This window comes from Mesoplodon bidens (genome assembly GCF_964165515.1).
Source record: "Mesoplodon bidens genome assembly, chromosome: 12".
NCBI lineage: Eukaryota > Metazoa > Chordata > Mammalia > Artiodactyla > Ziphiidae > Mesoplodon > Mesoplodon bidens.
This window is the reverse complement of record NC_138168.1, coordinates 27,054,750-27,077,198: the sequence shown is the minus strand read 5'-3', so window position 1 is coordinate 27,077,198 and position 22,449 is coordinate 27,054,750. Positions and strand designations below refer to the sequence as shown.

General features: G+C 43.3%; 1 protein-coding gene across 3 annotated transcripts in view; it reads left to right on the top strand.

Moving 5' to 3' along the window:
* Positions 1-1,134: 1,134 nt before the first annotated feature.
* MDN1 (midasin AAA ATPase 1) overlaps positions 1,135-22,449 on the top strand; it is a 157,693-nt gene continuing 136,378 nt past the window's right edge. For 2 of the 3 annotated variants that reach the window (XM_081250562.1, XM_081250561.1), the window contains exons 1-3: positions 1,141-1,378; positions 9,322-9,548; positions 21,884-22,108. In XM_081250562.1, the coding sequence (XP_081106688.1) occupies positions 1,277-1,378; positions 9,322-9,548; positions 21,884-22,108 (554 nt within the window). In that variant the 5' untranslated portion in view covers positions 1,141-1,276. Of the gene's footprint in view, positions 1,379-9,321; positions 9,549-21,883; positions 22,109-22,449 lie in introns of all 3 variants that reach the window. The other variant, XM_081250560.1, reaches the window with a different exon arrangement.

The window sequence follows — 22,449 nt, the reverse complement described above, 5'->3', positions numbered from 1 at the left end:
TTTAAAAAATAACAACAACATACACACAGATCAGCAAGTACACAGCAAGCCAGCATGGCCTTGGCACCTGTAAAGGAAGCCTTATCATTAAAGGAGTACTAGCATTAGCATCCCAGGAAGAGAGACATTTAATCTTTATATTTAACATGGACATTCTTTACTTCTGGTCAGTGTGCTCTTTTAATAATTAGAGCAGATATACAATTTATGTCTGATAGGCCATAAACAGGCTATTTTAGTTAGCATAAAATTCAAGTTAACTCATGTATAAGCCAAGAATGACTTTCATATATGTCAATATGTGAACATTTCTTTTATCACCCATCTTAACATTTATATCCAATATTTATATTAAGAAAGCTTCAAGGGACTTCCCTGGTGGCGCAGTGGTTAAGAATCCGCCTGTCAATGCAGGGGGCACGGGTTCGAGCCCTGGTCCGGGAAGATCCCACATGCCGCAGAGCAACTAAGCCCGTGCACCACAACTACTGAGCCTGCGCTCTAGAGCCCACGAGCCACAGCTACTGAAGCCCGCGCGCCTAGAGCCCGTGCTCCGCAACGAGACAGACCATCGTAATGAGAAGCCCGCGCACAGCAACGAAGAGTAGCCCCCGCTCACCACAACTAGAGAAAGCCCGCGCACAGCAACGAGGACCCAACGCTGCCAAAAAAAAAAAAAAAAAAAAAGAATGCTGCCAGGGCTATGCTTGTTACACTTGGGTGTGAATTTCCACAGGCCAGAGGTCTAAAAAGGGAATTGCTGGGTCAGAAGGGGCGAGTCTGCTTTTCTTTCCTATCTGATCTTTTCGCCTGTTGAGGCAGAAGGAGGCAGGAGGATCCCACAGCTCCCTATAGGCTCCCTAGCTTCTCCCGCATGGCGGAATCTTCTGTCTCGCTATCCCACCACTCGTCGTCTCTGAACCTCCCACCACAGCAAGCTCTCGCCTCGGCTCTAAAAGCCATTTCTGCTCGGATTCCCCAGCGGGAGTTGGCCGGATACGGACGCCCGCGTTTCAGGTGCCGAGGGGGCGGGGCCGGCGTCGCGGGGCGGGGCCGGCGCCGTCGCAGGCCGGCGCCGTCGCAGGCCGGTGACGCAGTGCGCCGCGTGCTCCCCCCACGTGTGCTGTTGCTCTCAGGGTGTCCGCGGAGAAGCGGCGGTTGTTTTCTCTGGGGGCGTAGTTGGTGGCAGCCCCGGCGCGGGGACCTCAGCGGCTCGGGGGCTCTGAGCGCGAAGCAGGGAGCGTCGGTGGCCGTCTGGGGCTGAGGTCCCGCGGTCATGGAGCACCTCTTGCTGGAGGTGGCGGCCGCGCCTCTGCGGTTAATCGCTGCGAAGAACGAGAAGAGTCGCAGCGAGCTGGGCAGGTTCTTGGTCAAGCAGGTAAGAGAAGGAGCGAGAGGGAAAGCGCCCGGCCGCCCCCACCACCCCCTGGCGCGTGCCATGGGGCGCGCGGGGCGCGCGGAGACACAGGGGACAGGAAAGCGGCGTCTTGTCACTCTGGCCCGCTCCCCAGGGCTGGCCCGTGGCGGAGGCGTCCGCGCGCGTTTGAGGAGCCAGGAAGAAGCCTTTTGTTTTTCTCAGGGGGAAAGCCTTGCCTTCTCCTCTCCACCGACTTACCCCCTTGCAGCGCCCTGACTGCGTGCGGCAGACGTGGCCTTCGGAGAGAAATGTGGGTGGTTTTTCTGTAATTGAGGTTGCGTGTCTGCCCTTTTGACATGTGTATTATCTAAGTGTGCCGAGTCCAGCCACCCCTGTTAGCTGGGGTGAATGTTTCCTGTCTGCCCAGTCCCGACTTTTCGGCCCACTGACAAGCATTGATTGTGTTCCTGCTCTGCTTAGCACACAGTGTGGCACTTTGCGGAGACATAAATTCGTTAAGGTCTCTGCCCACAGGGAATTTAGCGTCTATCTTTAGAGACCGTTCATAAACACAGAAAACAACTGATGGACAAAGCGAGACATTGAGTGCATAATTTCTAAGCCATGGAATTATCAACTGGTTTTCTGGGAAATGGGTGCTCTGGCCTTTTAAGAGCGAACTCTCGTTTACCACCAGCTGTCTTGAGTTTTTTCACGTGGCATTTTAACTTTGTGTTTTGTGCTTCCCCCCCCCACCAATATCTGTTAGCTTCTTTTTTAAAATTAATTAATATTTATTTTTGGCTGCGTTGGGTCTTCGTTGCTGTGCGCGGGCTTTCTCTAGTTGCGGCGAGCGGGGGATATTCTTCGTTGCGGTGCGCGAGCTTCTTATTGTGGTGGCTTCTCTTGTTGCAGAGCACGGGCTCTAGGCACGCGGGCTCCAGAGCGCAGGCTCAGTAGTTCCGGCGCACGGGCTTAGTTGCTCCGCGGCATGTGGGATCTTCCTGGACCAGGGCTCAAACCCGTGTCCCCTGCATTGGCAGGCGGATTCTTAACCACTGCACCACCGGGGAAGTCCTGTTAGCTTCTTGAGAGTAGAAATTTTTTTTTTCTAATTCCAGTATGTAGACCGTATATATTCTATTGCTTAGGAAACAACAGCAGTATTTTGTGTCTGGAGTAGCTGGGAACTAACATGAGAGGCATTTCTGTTTGGTGACAACAAATGAACGTGTATAGTAAAGGGGAGGGAGCAGTGGAAGATATGCCTGGGGTTATCTGGCTTGTTGATTCCCCCAGGGAAGGGAATCACTAACATAAATGGAGAGGTCTAGGAAAGAAAACGGATTTTTGGTGGGCTAGACTAAGGAAAGAGATGATCAGTTTATATGAGCTGAGCTTGTGGTGACAGGCTCCTGAATTATGTATTGTGGCTAGAAGTATTTTTCTGTAAGTGGGCTTGCATTTAGAACAGAGGTTCTGAAGCTGGGGCTCATGGACCATGGACAATAGGGGATTTATTTATGATTCTCCACTGTAATTGGATATAAAATTGGTGCTTATGTATTGGGAGTAAAATGAGAAAAATGGTTTGTAGCCGTTTTTAAGAGAATCTGATATTTTGAAGTGTGAACCACTCAGGTAGATTCTGAGACTATATAGTAATGCTAAGGAACTTAAAAACTACTCAAAAGTTTAGTTGAATTAAGGAGATTGGGACACCTGTGCTTCCCCTTTCCTTGTCTCACGTTATCTGTCTCAGATTCTATCCAATCTGAGAGATGTTTTTCAGGTTTGTTCGTTTCCATTTTCAGTAATAGTTTCAAGCCTTTCGCTCAGAGAAGAGTTGATTGTGTTGTCATTCTATTTTTCTCCTATTTTGGGAAGCAAAATAATTTTTACTGGGAAGCAAAGGCTTTTTTTTTTTTCTTTTTGCAAAGCCATGCAGCTTGTGGGATCTTAGTTCTCCAGCCGGGGATTGAACCCAGGCCCTCTGCAGTGAAAGCACGGAGTCCTAACCACTGCACTGCCAGGGAAGTCCCAGCAAAGTTTTTGAAACATTGCTTCTCATGGAGTTTGGGATCTGAAGTAAGAATTTTTTAGGATTGTGCTCCCTTTTTCTTTCTTTTTTTTTTTTTTTTTTGGTACGCGGGCCTCTCACTGTTGTGGCCTCTCCTGTTGCAGAGCACAGGCTCCGGACGCGCAGGCTCAGCGGCCATGGCTCACGGGCCCAGCCGCTCCGTGGCATGTGGAATCTTCCCGAACCGGGGCACGAACCCGCATCCCCTGCATCGGCAGGCGGACTCTCAACCACTGCGCCACCGCCACCGGGGAAGCCTTGTGCTTCCTTTTTTTTTTTTCTTTATCTCAGCTGGTGACACCACTGTCTCTCTATCCAGTCCCTTTTCACTCCTTTTCTGTCACATATAGCCAAGTCCTCCTGATTTTCCTTACTCAGTGTTGGATCTGTTCCTTTCACTTCCTCCCTACTATCGTTACCATCCTGCAGTTCTGACTCTTAATTGCACCGTGGGGGTGTTCTTTCCACCACCACCAAGCAAGTCTCAGACACCAGCTGGTGTCCTACAGTTAACTCAGTTCTGACACTGTTTATCTGCAGAAAGCATCATATTCTTCAGAGTAAAGTCTCAGCCCTAAAAGACTTCTCCCACCCGCAACATACACACCGGTTGTCACCTGTGCTTCTGATCAACAGGCTGTAAATTGGAGGTTCCAATGACCTCTTCCTTGGGTTTGATTAATTTGTTAGAGTGGCTCACAGAACTCAGAGAAATGTTTTACGTACTAGGACAACCAACTCTGAAGCTCTCTGAACCATGTTCTTTTGGGTTTTTATGGAGGCTTCCTTACATTGGCACAGTTTTTTAAATCTCTGGCCGTTGGTGATTGAACTCTGCCCTCCCGGGAGGGCACGGAACTGAAAGTTCCAATACTCTAATCACATGATTGGTTCTCCTGGCAACCAGCTCCCATCTTAGCGGCTTTTCACAATTCACTACATTAACATAACAAGACACCTTTATCTCTCTCTCTCATCACAGGAAGTTCCAGGGGTTTTAGGAGCTCGGCCAGGAATAGGGTCGAAGACTTCATTTGTATTTCTTATAAATCACAGCGTCACATCTTACCTCCTTGATCACTGTTTATGTTGAGGAAGAGCAGAGTGCTTAAGAGCATATGCATGGATACTGGGGCTGAAGTACGGCTGAAGATCACATCCATTCTCTCTCCCTTTTTCTTGTTTTGTTTTGTTTTTTGGCCGCTCGGTTTGCAGGATCTTAGTTCCCCGACCAGAGATCGAACCTGCACTGCCTGCAGTGGAAGCGCGGAGTCTTAACCCCTGGACCGCCAGGGAAGTCCCACTGTTCTCTTTTATTTAACTGCCTTTGGGTCCTCCCACAAGTTGCTCGACTCTCCTGAGTCTCAGTTTCTTGATATGATATGTATTACGTATGGTAGCCGCTAAATAGTTACAGAGAGTAGTTAAAAGCAGGGACTCTGGAGCCAGATTCTGTGACATGGATTCCTGGTTCTGCTTCTAGCTTTGTGACCTTACCCCTTTTTTATTTTTCAGTTTCCTTATCTGTAAAATGGGGATAATTTTACCTACTTCATGGGTTGCTATGAGGATTAGGTGCCTAGAATATAGTAAATGCTGTCTATAAAATGGGTTGCTGTTATTATTGCTATAAATAAGATTGTTGGGAGATCTAGATAATGCATTTGGGGAGTTTACCACAGTACCTGACCCATAGTAAGTAATCAATACATATGAGCTATAATTAGATTTTTTTAAAGACAGCTTTGGCATGTAATTCACATACCATATAATTCATCCATTTAAGTGTACAGTTCAGTGGTTTTCGCTCTGTTCACAGATATATGCAACGGTCACCACAGTCCATTTTGGAACACTTTTGTTACTTCACAAAGAAGCCTCTGTTCCCTTTAGCTATTATCTCCCATCCTTATTCTGGTCACTTAATATAAATTATCATTAATAAGACAAATCTGAATCTATTGTCATTCTGCCTAAGAGCTCCCCACTGTCTCCAGAATCAAAATCCAAGCTTTCTAAAATGGTATATGAAATATTGCTTTTTTTTTAATTTTTAAAGAAACTATTTTCTGTCAATCATATTTCCATTTTCTTTTTGAAATTTTTTTTTTCTTACCCAGTCTGGTTCTCAGCTGGGGGCAATTTTGCTTTCTGGAGCAAATCTGGAGATGTTTTTTGGTTGTCACAACTTGTGATGGGGGTGTGCTGTAGGCGTCTAGAGTGTAGAGGCCAGGGATGCTGCTGAACACCTTCTAGTGCACAGGGTAGCCTTCACAACAAGGAAATTATCCAGCCCCAAATGTCAGTAGTGCAAAATTAAGAAAGAAACCCTAAATATATGTATACCTAATAACAGAATGTCAAAATGCATGAATCAAAAAGTGACAGAAAAAGAAAAATAGAGAAACTCAAAATTATAATTGGAGACTTTTAACACTCTAGCCTTGGTCACTGATAGTACAAACACAGAAGATCAGTAAGGATATAGAAGACTTGAACACCATCAACAAACCTGACCTAACTGGCATTTATAGAATGCTGTGTCCAGTAATTGCAGAATACATACTCTGCATATCTGGAACGTTCACCAAGATAGATCATAAGATGGGCCATTAAACAAGTCTCAACAAATTTAGGAGAATTGAAATCATACAAGGCATATTCAGTTACCCCAATGAGATTAAATTAGGGGGGAAAACCCTCAAAATGATGCTGGGAAAAATCCCTAAATGTTAGAGATTAAATAAGAAAATTAAAAGAAACTGATGACTAAAGAAGATATCACTGGGAGAATCAGAAAATATTTTGAACTGTATGATAGCTTAAACAATTTGTGGGTTGCAGGCAATAACAATTAGAAGGAAATTCATAACCTTTAGAGGGAAATTTATAACATTAAGTTCTTATATTTGGAAAAAGTGGTTTGAAATTAGTGATATTTCTTAAGCTTCCATCTTAGGAAATTAGAAAAAGAAGAGCAAATTAAACGCAAAATAAATAGAAGGAAAAAAGTAATAAAGATAACAGTGGAAACAAATGAAATAGAAAATGGACAAACAATATAGCAAACCAGTGAAACCAGAAGCTGATTCTTTGAAAAGATTGACCAAGAATAAAAGGGAAAAATCAAAACTATTAGGAATGAAAGAAGGCCACCATTACAGTTTGAAAAGAATAAAAAAATAAGTAACTAATATGAAAAATTGTATGCCAATAAATTAGATGACAGGAGCATTCAGAGAATATAAATTACCAAAGTTCACTCAAGAAATAGACAAAAACAACATAGGAAGAGAGCAACACTTCCTCAAGCTGATACAGAGGGTCTACAAACACCATCATAGTTAGTAAAGGAACAGCCCGATTTAAAAATGGGCAAAAGTTTTGAATAAATATTCACAAAAGAAGATAAATGAATGGCTATTAAATACTTCATACCATATACCACTCCACCTCCACTGGAATGGCTAAAATTAAGACTGATAATACTATGTGTTGGTGAAGTTATGTAGCAACTGAAGCGCTCAGATATTGCTGGTGGGGATGTGAAATGGTGCAGATACTCTGGAAAACAACTTCTGTTAAACATTGAAAAATATCTTAAAATTTATTTATTATATTTATTTATTTTTGGCTGCATTGGGTCTTTGTTGCTGCGCACGGGCTTTCTCTAGTTGCGGCGAGCAGGAGCTACTCTTCCTTGTGGTGCACGGGCTTCTCTTCTAGGCTTGCGGGCTTCAGTAGTTGTGGCATGTGGGCTCAGTAGTTGTGGCTCGCGAGCTCTAAAGCGCAGGCTCAGTAGTTGTGGTGCACGGGCTTAGTTGCTCCATGGCATGCGGGATATTCCTGGACAAGGGCTTGAACCTGTGTCCCCTGCATTGGCAGGAGGATTCTTAACCACTGTGCCAGCAGGGAAGTCCTAAAAATTTTTTTAAATTAAAAATAAAAGTTGGAATTCCCTGGTGGTCCAGTGGTTAGGACTCCGTGCTTTCACTGCGGAGGGCCCAGGTTTGATCCCTCGTTGGGTAACTAGGATCCTGCAAGCCATGCAGCGTGGCCAAAAATGTATTATCAAGTTGAGCATACAGTTACTGTGTGACCCAGCAATCTCACTCTTTGGTAATAAAAAGATTAAGAGTAATGAAAATATGGGGGGTGGAGAAATTGGGAATTTGGGATTAACAGATACACACTACTATATATAAAATAAATAACAAGGACCTACCGTATAGCACAGGGAACTATATTCAATATGTTGTAATAAACCTATAGTGGAAAAGAATCTGAAAAAGAATATATACATATGTATGTATATATATGTATAACTGAGTCACTTTGCTGTACACTTAAAACTTTGTAAATCAACAATACTTCACTCAAAAAAAAAAAAAAAAGTAATGAAGGACTTCCCTGGTGGTTCAGTGGTTAAGACTCCGTGCTTCCACTGGAGGGGCCTCGGGTTGGATCCCTGGTCAGGGAACCAAGATCCCACACGCTGTGCAGCGTGGCCAAAAACCAAAAAAAGAGAGAGAGGAGTGAACATATGTCCATCAATCTTTTGTATATGAATGTTCATGGTAGCTTTATTGATGATAGCTGAAAACAGTGCAAATATCTATTAACATGTGAAAGGGTAAACAAGTTGTGGTATGCTCATATGGTGAAACACGAGTAAGTAATAAAATGGAATAAATTATTAACACTACCTACAAGTACAACTTTGGAACTTTGGAAAAAATTATTATATTTTTGAATATGGTATTTAGGTTGTGCTCAAACTGTACTCTTATAGATAACCATTTAGTGTCAAAGCCTTTAGGCTATAAATTCATAGCCTTGGGCTTGCTGGGTCAGAGGGTATACGCCTCAGGCAATTTAAACCCTCTGTCGCATTGCCCAGCAGCAAGGGTTGTGCAGACTTGCATACACACGAGCGATATGAGACCTTTTACATACTTTTCAGTTTTCCTTTTTATGCTTATGGACATACTGAGCCCAGGCACTAGAATTTTGTGGTTTATTTCATCTTGCATATCAAAGTGTGGCTGTCTGTTTTGGATCTGTCTTGTTTATTAATTAAAATCTGAAGCCTTCATGGGGATATATCATCATTCATTTCCAGGAACTGATTTCTTATCCTTATTCTTTCCTCAAGAGAGTTGGCACTTTTGCATACTAACTGCACTTTATTTTTTTCTTATTTAATTCCTGTTTTCCTCCAAGACAAAGGTGTTGGGGGAAACACTGAATTCCCTGGAAACTGTTATGACTCTGAAACATTACTTTTCAAGGAAGCTGAAGCTATCTAGCATTTTACATGGAATCCTGGTGTCAGTCCTTTTACCTCAAACCCCAGTGGACTGAAACTTATTTGTAACAGCATTTACATTCAATTAACTAATCCTCTATTGCCAAAAAACCCCCACCGTGTTTTATAAGATAAACTCAGTTATGAAGTCTGGCAATTGGATAGTTTGATTTTAAGCCAGGACTCTGTTCTTCTATAGCAGTAAAAATGAAAATCTTTTTTTTTTAGATGTTGGGGGTAGGAGTTTATTAATTAATTTATTTATTTTTGCTGTGTTGGGTCTTCGTTTCTGTGCGAGGGCTTTCTCTAGTTGTGGCAAGCGGGGGCCACTCTTCATCGCGGTGCGCGGGCCTCTCACTATCACGGCTTCTCTTGTTGCGGAGCACAGGCTCCAGACGCGCAGGCTCAGCAGTTGTGGCTCACGGGCCTAGTTGCTCTGCAGCATGTGGGATCTTCCCAGACCAGGGCTCGAACCCGTGTCCCCCGCATTAACAGGCAGATTCTCAACCACTGCGCCACCAGGGAAGCTCCCATGAAAATCATTTATGTAGAAATTTTGTTTTGCCTTTCTCTCAGGTGTGGACACCTCAAGATCGCCAGTGTATCTTGAGTACCTTAGCACAGTTACTTCTGGATAAGGACTGTACTGTGCTGGTTGGCCGCCAGCTGCGCCCTCTCCTTTTGGATTTGCTGGAAAGGAATGCTGAAGCCATTAAAGCTGGGGGCCAAGTCAACCATGACTTACACGAAAGGCTCTGTGTGTCGATGAGCAGACTCATCGGTAACCATCCTGACGTCCTCCCGTGAGTAACAGTTTTATTCTTCACGTTTCTCCTTGAGGTGGTAGAACCTACTCTCTCCTGGGAAGTAAGGAGGAGTCTGAGCTGAGATGAAGAGAAAAGGGGAAATTCACAAAGGGGAGAGAGGAGTGGTACTATTTTATAAAAATAATCACAGCAGAAGCCGTTTATCCAGCTCAGTTCAGTGACCATTTACTAGGTTTTTAAGTCTTGAACATCAAGACAGGTCTGGAAAATATAACCAAGATATCTCCCTGCCCTCAAGGATTCTGTCACCTGGCAAGACATGCATATAAGGCAGATCTAAATGAGTTTTAGCTGAGGCTCTTACAGCATCCATTTCAGACGGGTGAGATTCTTACTTGCTGGAACAGCTGAAGTGAGTGGGTTACAAGAGCTCTAGTGTCCCTTCCAACTTTCTGTAAATCTATCCACAGCCAAAGTGTGATAAGAAGTTGTATTAGAACTGGATTCTAATGCATTTCTCTTTTGACCTGCTCTCTTTCCAACTTGGGCTGCTTCACCCCTCCTTAGGCAACCCCGTGGTCCCCCATTCCCATGAGGTCACCCCAGTAATGCTGAACTTAGTGCAGATGCCTAGTTGGCATAGCGCCCTGCAGCCCGGAAGTCCTGGCCCAAGCCATCCTCCTGCCTTAGCCTCCTGAGTAGCTGGGGCTATAGGCATGTGCCACTGCACCAGGCTTTCTCAAAATGATAGGTTTGTGTGGAATAGTCAAAAGAGGCAGCTAACTGAGTGTCAGGGGTTTTTCAATTGAGAAGATAAAGGACTTTAACTCTAAACATGAATAATGTTCTGTGTACCTATAGGAGCATCTTTTTAAAATAAATAATTAATTAATTGATTTTGGCCGTGTTGGGTCTTCATCGCTGCACGCAGGCTTTCTCTAGTTGCGGCGAGCGGGGCCTACTCTTCGTTGTGGTGCACGGGCTTCTCGTCCTGGTAGCTTCTCTTGTGGCGGAGCACAGGCTCTAGGCACGCGGGCTTCAGTAGTTGTGGCACGTGGGCTCTAGAGCGCAGGCTTAGTAGTTGGCTGCGCTCGGGCTTAGTTGCTCTGCGGCATGTGGGATCTTCCTTGACCAGGGCTCGAACCTGTGTCCCCTGCCCTGACAGGCTGATTCTTAACCACTGTGCCACCAGTGAAGTCCTAATTAATTTTTTTATTGGAGTATAGTTGGTTAACAATGTTGTGTTAGTTTCTGCTGTACAGCAAAGTGAATCAGCCATACGTATACATATATCCACTCTCTTCCAGACTCCATTCCCATATAGGTCATTACAGAGGACCGAATAGAGTTCCCTGTGCTATACAGTAGGTTCTTTTTTTTTTTCCCCTATAAACTTATTTATTTTGGCCGTGTTGCATCTTCATTGCTGCGTGCAGTCTTTCTCTAGTTGTGGTGAGCGGGGGCTACTCTTCGTTATGGTGCACAGGCTTCTCACTGCGGTGGCTTCTCTTGTTGCGGAGCACAGGCTCTAGGTGCACGGGCTTCATTAGTTGTGGCACGTGGGCTCAGTAGTTGTGGCTCGCGGGCTCTAGAGCGCTGGCTCAGTAGTTGTGGTGCACGGGCTTAGTTGCTCTGCGGCATGTGGGATCTTCCCGGGCGAGGGCTCGAACCCATGTCCCCTGCATTGGCAGGCGGATTCTTAACCACTGCGCCACCAGGGAAGCCCTACAGTAGGTTCTTATCAGTTATCTTTTATATACAGTAGTGTGTATATGTCAATCCCAGTCATCCAGTTTTTCTCCCCCTTTTCCCCCTTGGTAATCATAAATTTGTTTTCTACATCTGTGACTCAATTTCTGTTTTGTAAATAGGTTCATTTGTACCATTTTTTTAGATTCCACATTTAAGCAATATCATATGATATTTTGTCTTTCTCTGTCTGACTGACTTTACTCAGTAGAGCATCTCTTATTATTAGTCTTCTTCAACACAATAAGTACACTTTGGCTTTCCTGGAAGTATAATCTCTAGTCTGGTCCTTGGATGAGGTAATAAAAAATGAAGGCTTGGGGAAACCATAATTTGTGTGAGCTTTTCTAAAAGAGTAGCAAAAAAAAATGGGCCCAGTTTGATGGGACTAAAACATATACGGCAAAGTTAAAGATCACCATCGTACGAGGTATCAGGAGCTTATCCTCTGTGTTGATTAAGGATCTGGATTGTGGCCTCACTGGGAGCTTTAATCACTTAAGTGTGCTTGACTGTGGTACGGTTTCACAGGGTGTGCTGACTGTCCTGTGCTTACCCTGTAGGACTGAGGCGTGAGTGACTTCAACCCCACTTCTCTTAAGCCTTAGTGGTAGAGTGCTCTAGGGCTGTGCTTGAGAATCACTAAAATGATGCATTGGCTACATCTGCTTTCCCATCAGCTTCAGATTTTATGTTCATATTCATTGAATGTGAGGCACACTCCTACTTTTTCTTTTCTTTTTGCCAAAGCAGTATATTTTACTTATGTTCCCACCTTGTTCCAGAAATGATATAATGCAGCTACAAAGGTGCCCCTAATGGAGTAACTTAAAAACAAGGAGAAAAAAAGAAAAAAGCACCATGTGTAAGTGATGAGTCAATGCATGATATGAAATGAACTATATAGGTAGTGATGTGGAATGGGATTTCGATTTTTAGTTTTAAGAAATGTAGCTGATTAGTTTGGCTCGTGCTCTAAATTTCCTGTTTGGGAATTTACCTAATGTATTACGAATATACCTAATATATTTAGATAGGATGCAGTCATTTATTCAGTAGGTAAATATGAGTCCTCCCTTTAAGCTCTGGGCCACATCATGGGGGTGAGAAAGTCAAACGTAATGAGTTTCTGTATTTGCAAACAATAGGATACAATACATTAATAGAGGTGTGAGCCAAATACTTAAGGGAAGCAAGGAAATCATTAAACTAAGAAAAATGAGTGTGTTATCCTCTTGGAAATGAGAGAAGGTTTCGTACTGTGCAGATTGTGGAGGAAGAGTGAGGAGTGGAAGAATGAACAGAGGAGAGATGAAATGGGGATGAAAATCTAGAAAAGAGAGACTGAGAGGAGGAGCCCAAGTCAGGCTCCCTCGGATCCTAATGACGTTCATTTTCGGGTTCACACCTCTTTCTGAGGCCAGGGTGCATGCCTGTTTGGAGTTTCCATCAGGTATCTCAGTAGTAACAAGGTATTTCTTTTTATGCCCTTGCTTATGCTAGTTGTTCATTACTGGTCCCCCTTTCCCTAAGCTTTTTTGAGATATAATTGACCCATAACACTGTGTAAGTTTAAGGTGTACAGTGTGGCGATTTGATACACGTATTGTGAAACGTTTACTATAGTAATGTTAGTCAACACATCCTTCACCTCACAAAATTACCATTTTGTTGTTGTTATTTGTTCATTACTGTTTTTACATCTGCAGTCCTTGAATGCATTTTTTACTCTTTGGCAGATTCTTTAGCAGGACTCTGAGAACACTCCTGGTCTGTTGATGCTTTCTCTATTCTGATATACTAGTTTAGGTTTCAAAGTTCTATTTTTGAAAAATCATCTAGTTCTGTTCCTAACTTTCCATTCTTGTGTTCCCGGATTTCTTCAGCTGTAGCTTTGTAGATGGTTTGAGATGGTTAATGCTACCTTATGTGTTGATTTTTTTTTTTTCCCCTTAGTGTTCTCTCAGGAGTGTAACCTTACTTTTAAGTTCTGATTGTACTTTTATATTTTGTATCTTTTAGTTCTTTGCTTTTTCAGTTTGCTCCCCCTTTCTTGTTTCTCCCCACTCCCTGGTCTTTGCGAGTCCCTTTAACACACTGTCCTTTCAACCGTGGCAGGCAAATCTTGTGGTAACTGCCTTTCATTAATGATGAGGACTGCAACCACTCTCGCATTTCATTGGCATTGTCTCCAAGCCTCAGAGGTTAGGTGTTATTCCCATTTTCCAGATGAGGAGACTGAGGCTCAGAGATGCTAAGCAACTTGCCCAAAGTCCCTTTGCCAGAAGGTGGCAGCGCTGGAGTTCAGTCCTAGGTTTAGCTGCTTCCAGAGCCCATTTCTACTTTGTGCTGCTGCCCACTCATCCTGGTTGAGCCATTCATGTATTTGTTGACTGATTTACACAGAACTTGATCTGAACAGCATGTTATAGCTAATGGTTATATGTATACTCCCAGGAGGGAAAGAATACAGCAGTCCCCCTTTATATGTGTTTTTGTTTCCTGTGGTTGCAGTTACCTGAAGTCAGTCATACCCAAAAAAATTAAATGGGAAGTTCCAGAAGCACACAGTTCATAAGTTTTAAGTTGCATGCTGTTCTGAGTAGTATAATGAAATCTTGTGCTGTCCTGCCCGGGATGAGTCATCTCTTTCTCTAGCATAGCCGTGCTGTATTTGCTACCCACCCACTAGTCACTTTGTAACCATCTGTGTTGTGGTATTAAAGTGCTTGTGTTCAAGTAACCTTTATTTTACTTAATAATGGCCCCAAAGCACAGGAGTAGTGTTGCTGACAATTGGGATATTCTGTGCCTGATTTATAAATTAAACTTTATCATAAGCGTGTATGTATAGGAAAAAAGTGTGTATAGACTTCAGTACTATCCGTGGTGACAGGCATCCACTCTGGGTCTTGGAACCCATCCCCCATGGATAAGGTGGGGACTACGGTAATCACCTAAGTTCCTTTGGGTTGTACTGGGTTAATTTCTGAGCTTCAGTTTCACATTTGCTGTCAGTTTGTCCTGGACACGTGGATCCACATCAGTGCTATGTCTTTGATTGGGAAGAGCAATAATAGGTGGGCCTAGTAATGGTCTTTTGTGAACAATAGCAGGTGGAATGCTATGGTAGAGCATGCTTCGTGTGTAAAGTGCTGTATATATGTGGACAATCATGCTGAAATCAGGCTGGCATAGAGTGGAATGAGGGACCAAAAGTAGTTATGCTTTTATAAACCTCCGCTTCAAAACTGTCCAGGAATGTTGTAAAGGTAACACACATTTAATTTGAGACTTTTTCCCCCTTCAAGAATTATTTTACTTATTCTGGCGGCATTCTTCTGAGGAAAAGAACATCCTCTTTTTTTTTTTTTATTAGTTTTTGCTTTATAACAAAGTGAATCAGTCATACATATACATCTGTTCCCATATCCCTTCCCTCATGCATCTCCCTCCCTCCCACCCTCCCCATCCCACCCCTCCAGGCGGTCACAAAGCACCGAGCTGATCTCCCTGTGCTCTGCGGCTGCTTCCCACTATCTATCTACCTTACGTTTGGTAGTGTATATATGTCCATGCCTCTCTTTCGCTTTGTCACAGCTTACCCTTCCCCCTCCCCATATCCTCAAGTCCATTCTCAAGTAGGTCTGTGTCTTTATTCCCGTTTTACCCCTAGGTTCTTCATGACATTTTTTTTTAATTCCATATATATGTGTTAGCATACGGTATTTGTCTTTCTCTTTCTGACTTACTTCACTCTGTATGACAGACTCTGGGTCTATCCACCTCATTACAAATAGCTCAGTTTCGTTTCTGTTAATGGCTGAGTAATATTCCATTGTATATATGTACCACATCTTCTTTATCCATTCATCCGATGATGGACACTTAGGTTGTTTCCAGCTCCGGGCTATTGTGAATAGGGCTGCAATGAACATTTTGGTACATGTCTCTTTTTGAATTATGGTTTTCTCAGGGTATATGCCCAGTAGTGGGATTGCTGGGTCATATGGTAGAAGAACATCCTCTTTTAATTACAAAAGCAGTATATTCAGGTAACACTCAATAATACAGAATTGTAAAAAGCAAAAGGTCCTCTCCGCCCTGAAATCCTACTCTCCAGAGATAACTGCTATGTTTGGTATGTTTCCTCCCAAATCCCTTTTCTTTTTCTTACTCTTGCACCCATCTGAGAGTGTGCACACTGATATATTTACGTGCACACATTTAAAAAATAGCTTTATTGAGATGTTTATATACCACATAAGTGTACAATTCAGTGGTTTTTAGTATATTCACAGGTATGTGCAACCGTCCCCACAGCAAATTTTAGAACATTTGTGCACATTTTCAAAATAAAATTTTAGTAAAATCTAAAAACAAACATTTGACTATATACTAATTTTAATAAAAACATATTATAATTTTTAACTTGCATCTTGTTTTCAAATTTAGTCACATATGGACGTCTTTGCATCAGTAAAGTTGTTTTAAAAGTTGTGTAGTATTTTACCACTTTTTATCCGTTTGTTGGGCAGTTAGGTTGTTTTTGAACATTGAACATCCTTGGACATGAAAATCTGTGGATCTGCCGTGGGAATTAGGAGTGTGGATTTTGGAACAGAATGGTGGTATTTTAGTAATAACACATATTTATTACAGGCTTTAGAGTAAGTAAGTAGATAAATATTATCTTTTTTTTTTTTTTTTTTTTTGCGGTACGCGGGCTTCTCACTGTTGTGGCCTCTCCCGTTGCGGAGCACAGGCTCAGGACGCGCAGGCTCAGCAGCCATGGCTCACGGGCCCAGCCGCTCTGTGGCATGTGGGATCTTCCCGGACCGGGGCACGAACCCGTGTCCCCTGCATCGGCAGGCGGACTCTCAACAACTGCGCCACCAGGGAAGCCCAATATTATCTTTTTAATCTTTGTACTGTGGCATATTCAGGCACTCTTAGTCCCATTTCAAATCTTTAGAGGGGTTAACTAAGTTAACTAAGTTGTTCTAAGTGTCAGAGCCAGAGCTGGACCACAGGTCTTACTTCTGGATGCTGAGTTGCCCAAGTAAGTGGCTGATCCAAGATTAGACGTTTAACTGGATAGTGTTCCTTGTTGCATTTTAGACCTTACGACTCTTTGTTTTATCCCAGGAAAGAGACCATTCTCCATAGACTTCGAATATTCTCCAGGGAAAAATCTGATCATGTTATTCTCTGCCTAAGTATGCTTTACTGGTCCATCCATCACTGCCTGGATCAGAATTTTAGAGCACTTTCTGAAAATGATGGGTCTCTAGAGAAAAGGGTGCTGTAGTCACCAAAGTTCAGGAGGGAATATCAACCCATCCTCCTTTTGTATACTTACAGTGGACCACAGTCTGTTTCCCCTATAGGGAAGCCTTCTACTACACAGGTTTACAGCCATTGCCAGTCCACTCTGTTCATTTCGCCTTATCCTCAAAGACCTCTTGGGTTGGGTTGATGACTTGGTTACTGCTTATCTCCTACATGTTTGTTGCTGCCCGTTGGTTCCACGTGCACTGCCAACACCAGCTGCCCATGAGCTAGTGGGCGACCAGCCTCCCACACCACAGCTGCCATGTCTCTCTTCCAAGCCACAGCTGAATCTTTTTTTTTTTTTTTTTCTGGCTGTGCTGCTCGGCATGTGGAATCTCAGTTCCCCAACCAAGGATTGAACCTGTGCCCCCTGCAGTGGTAGCAGGGAGTCCTAACCACTGGACCACCAGGGAAGTCCCCACAGCTGAATCTCCTGAGACTCAGTTGTCCAGTCTCCTTCAGAATATCATGAGCGTTAATGTACAAAGCCTTTATTCTTGTTGGCCTGGCTTGCCCAGTGAAGTCCAAGCGTTCCCACCCATCTCCTGAATTCTCATTTTGTATCGTCCCACACAACTGACATCCAGGCCTCTTCCCTCACCCAAACCCTTTCCCTGCTTGTGCTCCATAACCTGCACACTCCCTTGTATACTTAGCCTCTTCTCTGAATGTTACTTTTGCTTCCTTGTCTTCACTGATTTACGATGGTCTTGATATTGTGTCCGTGTTGGTCCTTAACAAGGAAGGGGGTCTTTAATCTTACCCTCCACATCCCTCACAGTCTGCATGTTTAGTGGGTGTCCTCCTTTCTGTTCTGTGAAGTTTTCTGGACATTCTTGTTGCCATGACACCTGCCATCTTCTGCTTTATTTTCTGCTGCTGCTTTCTTGTGGTCACTGATGAACTTCCGAGCTCCTCTTCCTTCTTTGAAGAACTTGGCAACCGGCCCATCATCCTCTTCCCCACCCCAGCCCCTGTGTCACACTTGGAATATCCATGCAGTGCTGACTCTGTTGTTCCTTGACTAGTTAATCTCCAGTGGACTTCTTCGTTCATTTCACCTACGCTGCTCACTGCAGTGGTCACACCCTGGGTCTAGCTCACATCTGCACCACCACCTTACAAGTCACTGGCTCAAACGCTCCGTTCCCAGACTGCCATCTCCTATCCCACTAGTTCACTTAACACACTAGTCTCTCTCCTCACTGGGACTGCCAATTCTTTCTTCCTGTTAATCAGCTCTTTCCAGTTTGTACCTTCCTTATGTGGCTTAAAATTCTATTTTTGACCTTATGGTTGCTATCTTTCTATTAATATCTGCTTTTTTGTCAGTCGGTTCAATGTTCTTATCTATCTAGAAAAGTCCAACTCTTGATGAATCCACTTTCTTCATGTCTGTAGTACAGCAACTGAATCACACATCTAATTGTGGAGTTGGAAAGCCTGGATTCAGATAGCCTCTTTTTTTTTTTTTTGCGGTACGCGGGCCTCTCACTGTTGTGGCCTCTCCTGCTGCCGAGCACAGGCTCCGGACGCGCAGGCTCAGCAGCCATGGCCCACGGGCCCAGCCGCTCCACGGCATGTGGGATCTTCCCGGACCGGGGCACGAATCCGTGTCCCCTGCATCGGCAGGCGGACTCTCAACCACTGCGCCACCAGGGAAGCCCTCAGATAGCCTCTTTACACTTAGTAGCTTTGTGACCTTGAGCAAATAAACTAACCACTTCAGTTTCCTTAGCTTTTTTCGTTTGGGATAATAATACCTACTGTTGACATACTCCCTGTTCTAGTCCCACTTCAGAGTAGACCGGGGTAATGAGAGTACAGAAAGAGCTAAACCAATAGCTTTCATTGTAGACCACCAATACATACAGGGCACAGAGGAGTTTGCTTTGATTACTTTTCCCACTTCCTGGGTTTCCTTCTACTCAACATGCCAAGGAGTACAGTAGAAACAACAAGGATGTGCTTCTACATCATTTACTACCTGAATCTACTGAGAATCACCATGTTTGCAGTATACATAAATTCTGTAGTGTATGCTTAAGTTTTTAAAGTTTATTTTCATTCTTAAAAATGCACATACTGGGCTTCCCTGGTGGCGCAGTGGTTGAGAATCCGCCTGCCGATGCAGGGGACATGGGTTCGTGCCCCGGTCCGGGAAGATCGCACATGCTGTGGAGCAGCTGGGCCCGTGAGCCATGGCTGCTGGGCCTGCGCGTCTGGAGCCTGTGCTCCGCAACTGGAGAGGCCCGCGTACTGCCAAAAAAAAATGCACATGCTTTTTTTTATTATGGTAAAAAAATATCTTAAAATTTGCCATCTTGACCATTTTTAAGTATGCAATTCAGTAGTGTTAAATATATTTGCATTGTTGTAAGACAGGTCTCCAGACGTTTTTCATCTCGCAGTACTGAAATTTTATACTCTCTGAACAATTCCCCTGTGCTCCTTCCCCCCAGCCCCCGGGTAATCACCATTCTGCTTTCTGTATCTGGGAATTTGACTACTTTAGATACCTAATACAGATGAAATCACATGGTATTTATCCTTTTATGGTGGGCTTACTTTACTTAGCACAATGTCCTGAAGGTTCATATATGCTGTTGAATGTGACAGGATTTACTTCCTTTTTAAGCTTACACAGTATTGCATTGTATGTATATACCACAGTTTATTTATTCATCTGTCAAAAGACGTTTGGGTTGCTTCCACTTCTTGGCTGTTGTGAATAGTGCTGTTATGAACACGCGTGTGCAAAAATCTCTTGGAGGCCCTGCTTACAGTTCTTTTGGCTGTATACCTAGAAGTGGGATTGCTGGGCCATATGGATAAGTGCATCATGCGATTCACCGTATTTCAGTCTGTAATTAAATTAGTATGTTTGCTTTGTGGTGAAAAAAAGATACGGTAGTTTTATTTTTGTAAATATTTATTTATTTATTTGGTTGTGCCAGGTCTTAGTTGCAGCAGGCAGGCTCCTTAGTTGTGGCATGTGAACTCTTAGTTGCAGCATGCACGTGGGATCTAGTACCCTGACCAGGGAACAAACCCAGGCCCCCTGCATTAGGAGCACAGAGTCTTATCCACTGTGCCACCAGGGAAGTCCCTATTTATTATTATTTTTTTAAATAAAGTTTATGTATGTATGTATTTATTTATGGATGGATGGATGGCTGACTGCGTTGGGTCTTTGTTGCTGCACGCAGGCTTTCTCTAGTTGCGGTGAGCAGGGGCTACTCTTCATTGTGGTGCGCCGGCTTCTCGTTGTGGCAGCTTCTCTTGTTGCGGAGCATGGGCTCTAGGTGCGTGGGCTCAGTAGTTGTGGCGCGTGGGCTTAGGTGCTCCGCAGCATGTGAGATCTTCCTGGACCAGGGCTCGAACCCGTGTCCCCTGCATTGGTGGATGGATTCTTAACCACTGTGCCACCAGGGAAGCCCCCTATTTTTTTTTTAAAGGAACCTCGGTACTGTTTTCCACGGAGTTGCACCACGTTATCCTGCCAACAGTGCACAAGGGTTCCAGCTTCTCCACATCCGTACCAACAATTGTTAATTTTTTGTGTGTGTGTGGTTTTTGTTTGTTTTTTTTTGGCCACGCCATGTGGCATGCGGGATCTTAGTTCCCCCACCAAGGATCGAACCCATGCCCCCTGCAGTGGAAGCATGGAGCCCTAACCACTGAACTACCCGGGAATTCCCTCATAGTATTCCTTATAGTTTATTTTATTTCTGTGGCATCCGTAATGTCCCCTCTTTCATTTCTGTTGTTTTTTGAGCCTTCTATTTTTTTCTTAGTTAAACTAAGAGTGTATCACTTTTCTTGATCTTTTCAAAAACCAACGCTTAGTTTTGTTGATATTTTTTCCCTGTTGTTTTTCTAGTCTGTATCTCTGCTCCAATCTTTATTATTTCCTTTCTTTTGTTAGCTTTGGGTTTAGTTTATTCTTTTTTTTAGTTACTTGAGGTGTAAAGTTAGGTTGTTAGCTTGAGATCTTCTAAAATATACATGTTTGTAGCCATAAACTTTCCTCTTATCATTACTCTTGTTGTATCCCATAGGTTTTGGTGTGTTGTATTTTTTTTTTTCATTTGTTTCAAGGTCCTTTCTAATTTTCCTTGTGACTTCTTATTTGATCCATTGGTTGTTTAACAGTGTGTTGTTTAATTTCCACATATTTGAGGATTTTCCAGTTTTCCTTCTGCTGTTGCTTTCTAGTTTCATTCTATTGTAATATTTTGTATTATTATACAAAAGGTATTCTGTGTAATTTCAGTACTTTAAAGTTTGTTGAGACTTGTTTTGCATCCTTACATGTGCCCTGTCCTGGAGAATGTTCCATGTGCATGTGAGAAGAATACATGCTCTCCTGTTGCTGGGTAGGGTATTCTGTATGTGTCTGTTAGGTCCCTTTGGTCTGTGGTGTTGTTCAAGTCCTCTGTTTCCTTATTGATCTTCTGTCTCATTATTCTATCCATTTAAAGTCTGTTTTGACTGATATTAATATAGTCACTCCTGCTTTCTTTGGATTACCATTTGCATGGAATTTTTTTTTTAATCTCTTCACTTTCACCCTATGTGTAGCCTTAGATCCAAAGTGGGTTTCTTGTACGTAGCATACAGTTTTATGCGTTTTTTTTCTTTTTTATATCCATTCAGCCAATCTCTGTCTTTTGATTGTGAGTAAACCATTTACATTAAAAGTACTTACTGATGCAGAAGGACGTACTATTGCCATTGTTAATTATTTCCTGTATGTCTTGTAGCTTTTTGTCCCTCTTTTCCAATCTTACTGCCTCTCATGAGGATCACTTCTTCATCTTTTAAGGTGCAGCCAAAGCATCTCTTCTTGACTCTCCCAGGTTCAGTTGAATCTGTTTTCTTTGGGCCTCTCGTTGTTTCTGTGACTCTCTTCCTTCCTAGATAGCAGGCTCCTCAAGGAAAGTATCTTCTTGGTTTTGTACCTCCAGGACTTAACACAGTGTCTGAAACACAGTGTGTGACTCATAGTGAGAAGTCAATAAATATTTGTTGAAAATGAGTTTATTTTCAGTAGTAAACACTTGTGATAAGTTCTTGTGGTTTTTGTTTCCTCTTAGATATCTCATGCTGCAACTCTGGTTCCTGAACTTGAACAGAATATAATCTTAGGACTAGTGGCTTAAAACATTCATCTCTTCTGGTTCTCAAACCCTTGGGAGTTACTGTTATGTTCCGTTGTCTCATTAAGTGGGTATGTATACTTTGATATTCTTACCAAGCAATGAAAGTTCTTTTTCTTTCTGAAGGTTTGCCCTGAAGTATTTCAAGGACACTTCTCCAGTCTTTCAAAGACTCTTCCTAGAGAGCTCAGATGCAAATCCAGTCCGGTATGGGCGCAGGCGGATGAAGCTCCGGGACCTAATGGAAGCAGCTTACAAGTTTCTGCAGCAAGAGCAGTCCGTGTTCCGGGAGCTCTGGGACTGGAGCGTGTGCATCCCACTCCTCAGGAGCCATGACACCTTGGTCCGCTGGTGCGTAGCTCTTGGGCTGTTCCTGTGCTTCTAGTGTGGGGGTAGTTGAGGGAGTCTGGAGTTGTGTGCATGAGGAGGGAAGGGAGGCCTTTTAAAAGATGTCATTTTTGTTCTGGTCCCTTTGGGGTTCTTATTCCCTTTCACGTGTCATTTCAGAGGGAAATCAGATGGTATGAATGGAATTCCATTGTTTTGTGTTCCATTAGGTGAATTTATTTTGCCTGATTTGTGTTTTCTACCCTTCCCTGTGTTAATTATAAGGTTTCCTTTTCTAATGTTCAGTTGGCTAGCAAATTTTCTTTATTCTTTAGAATCAGCTGCAGGCCCTGAGTTTATATACT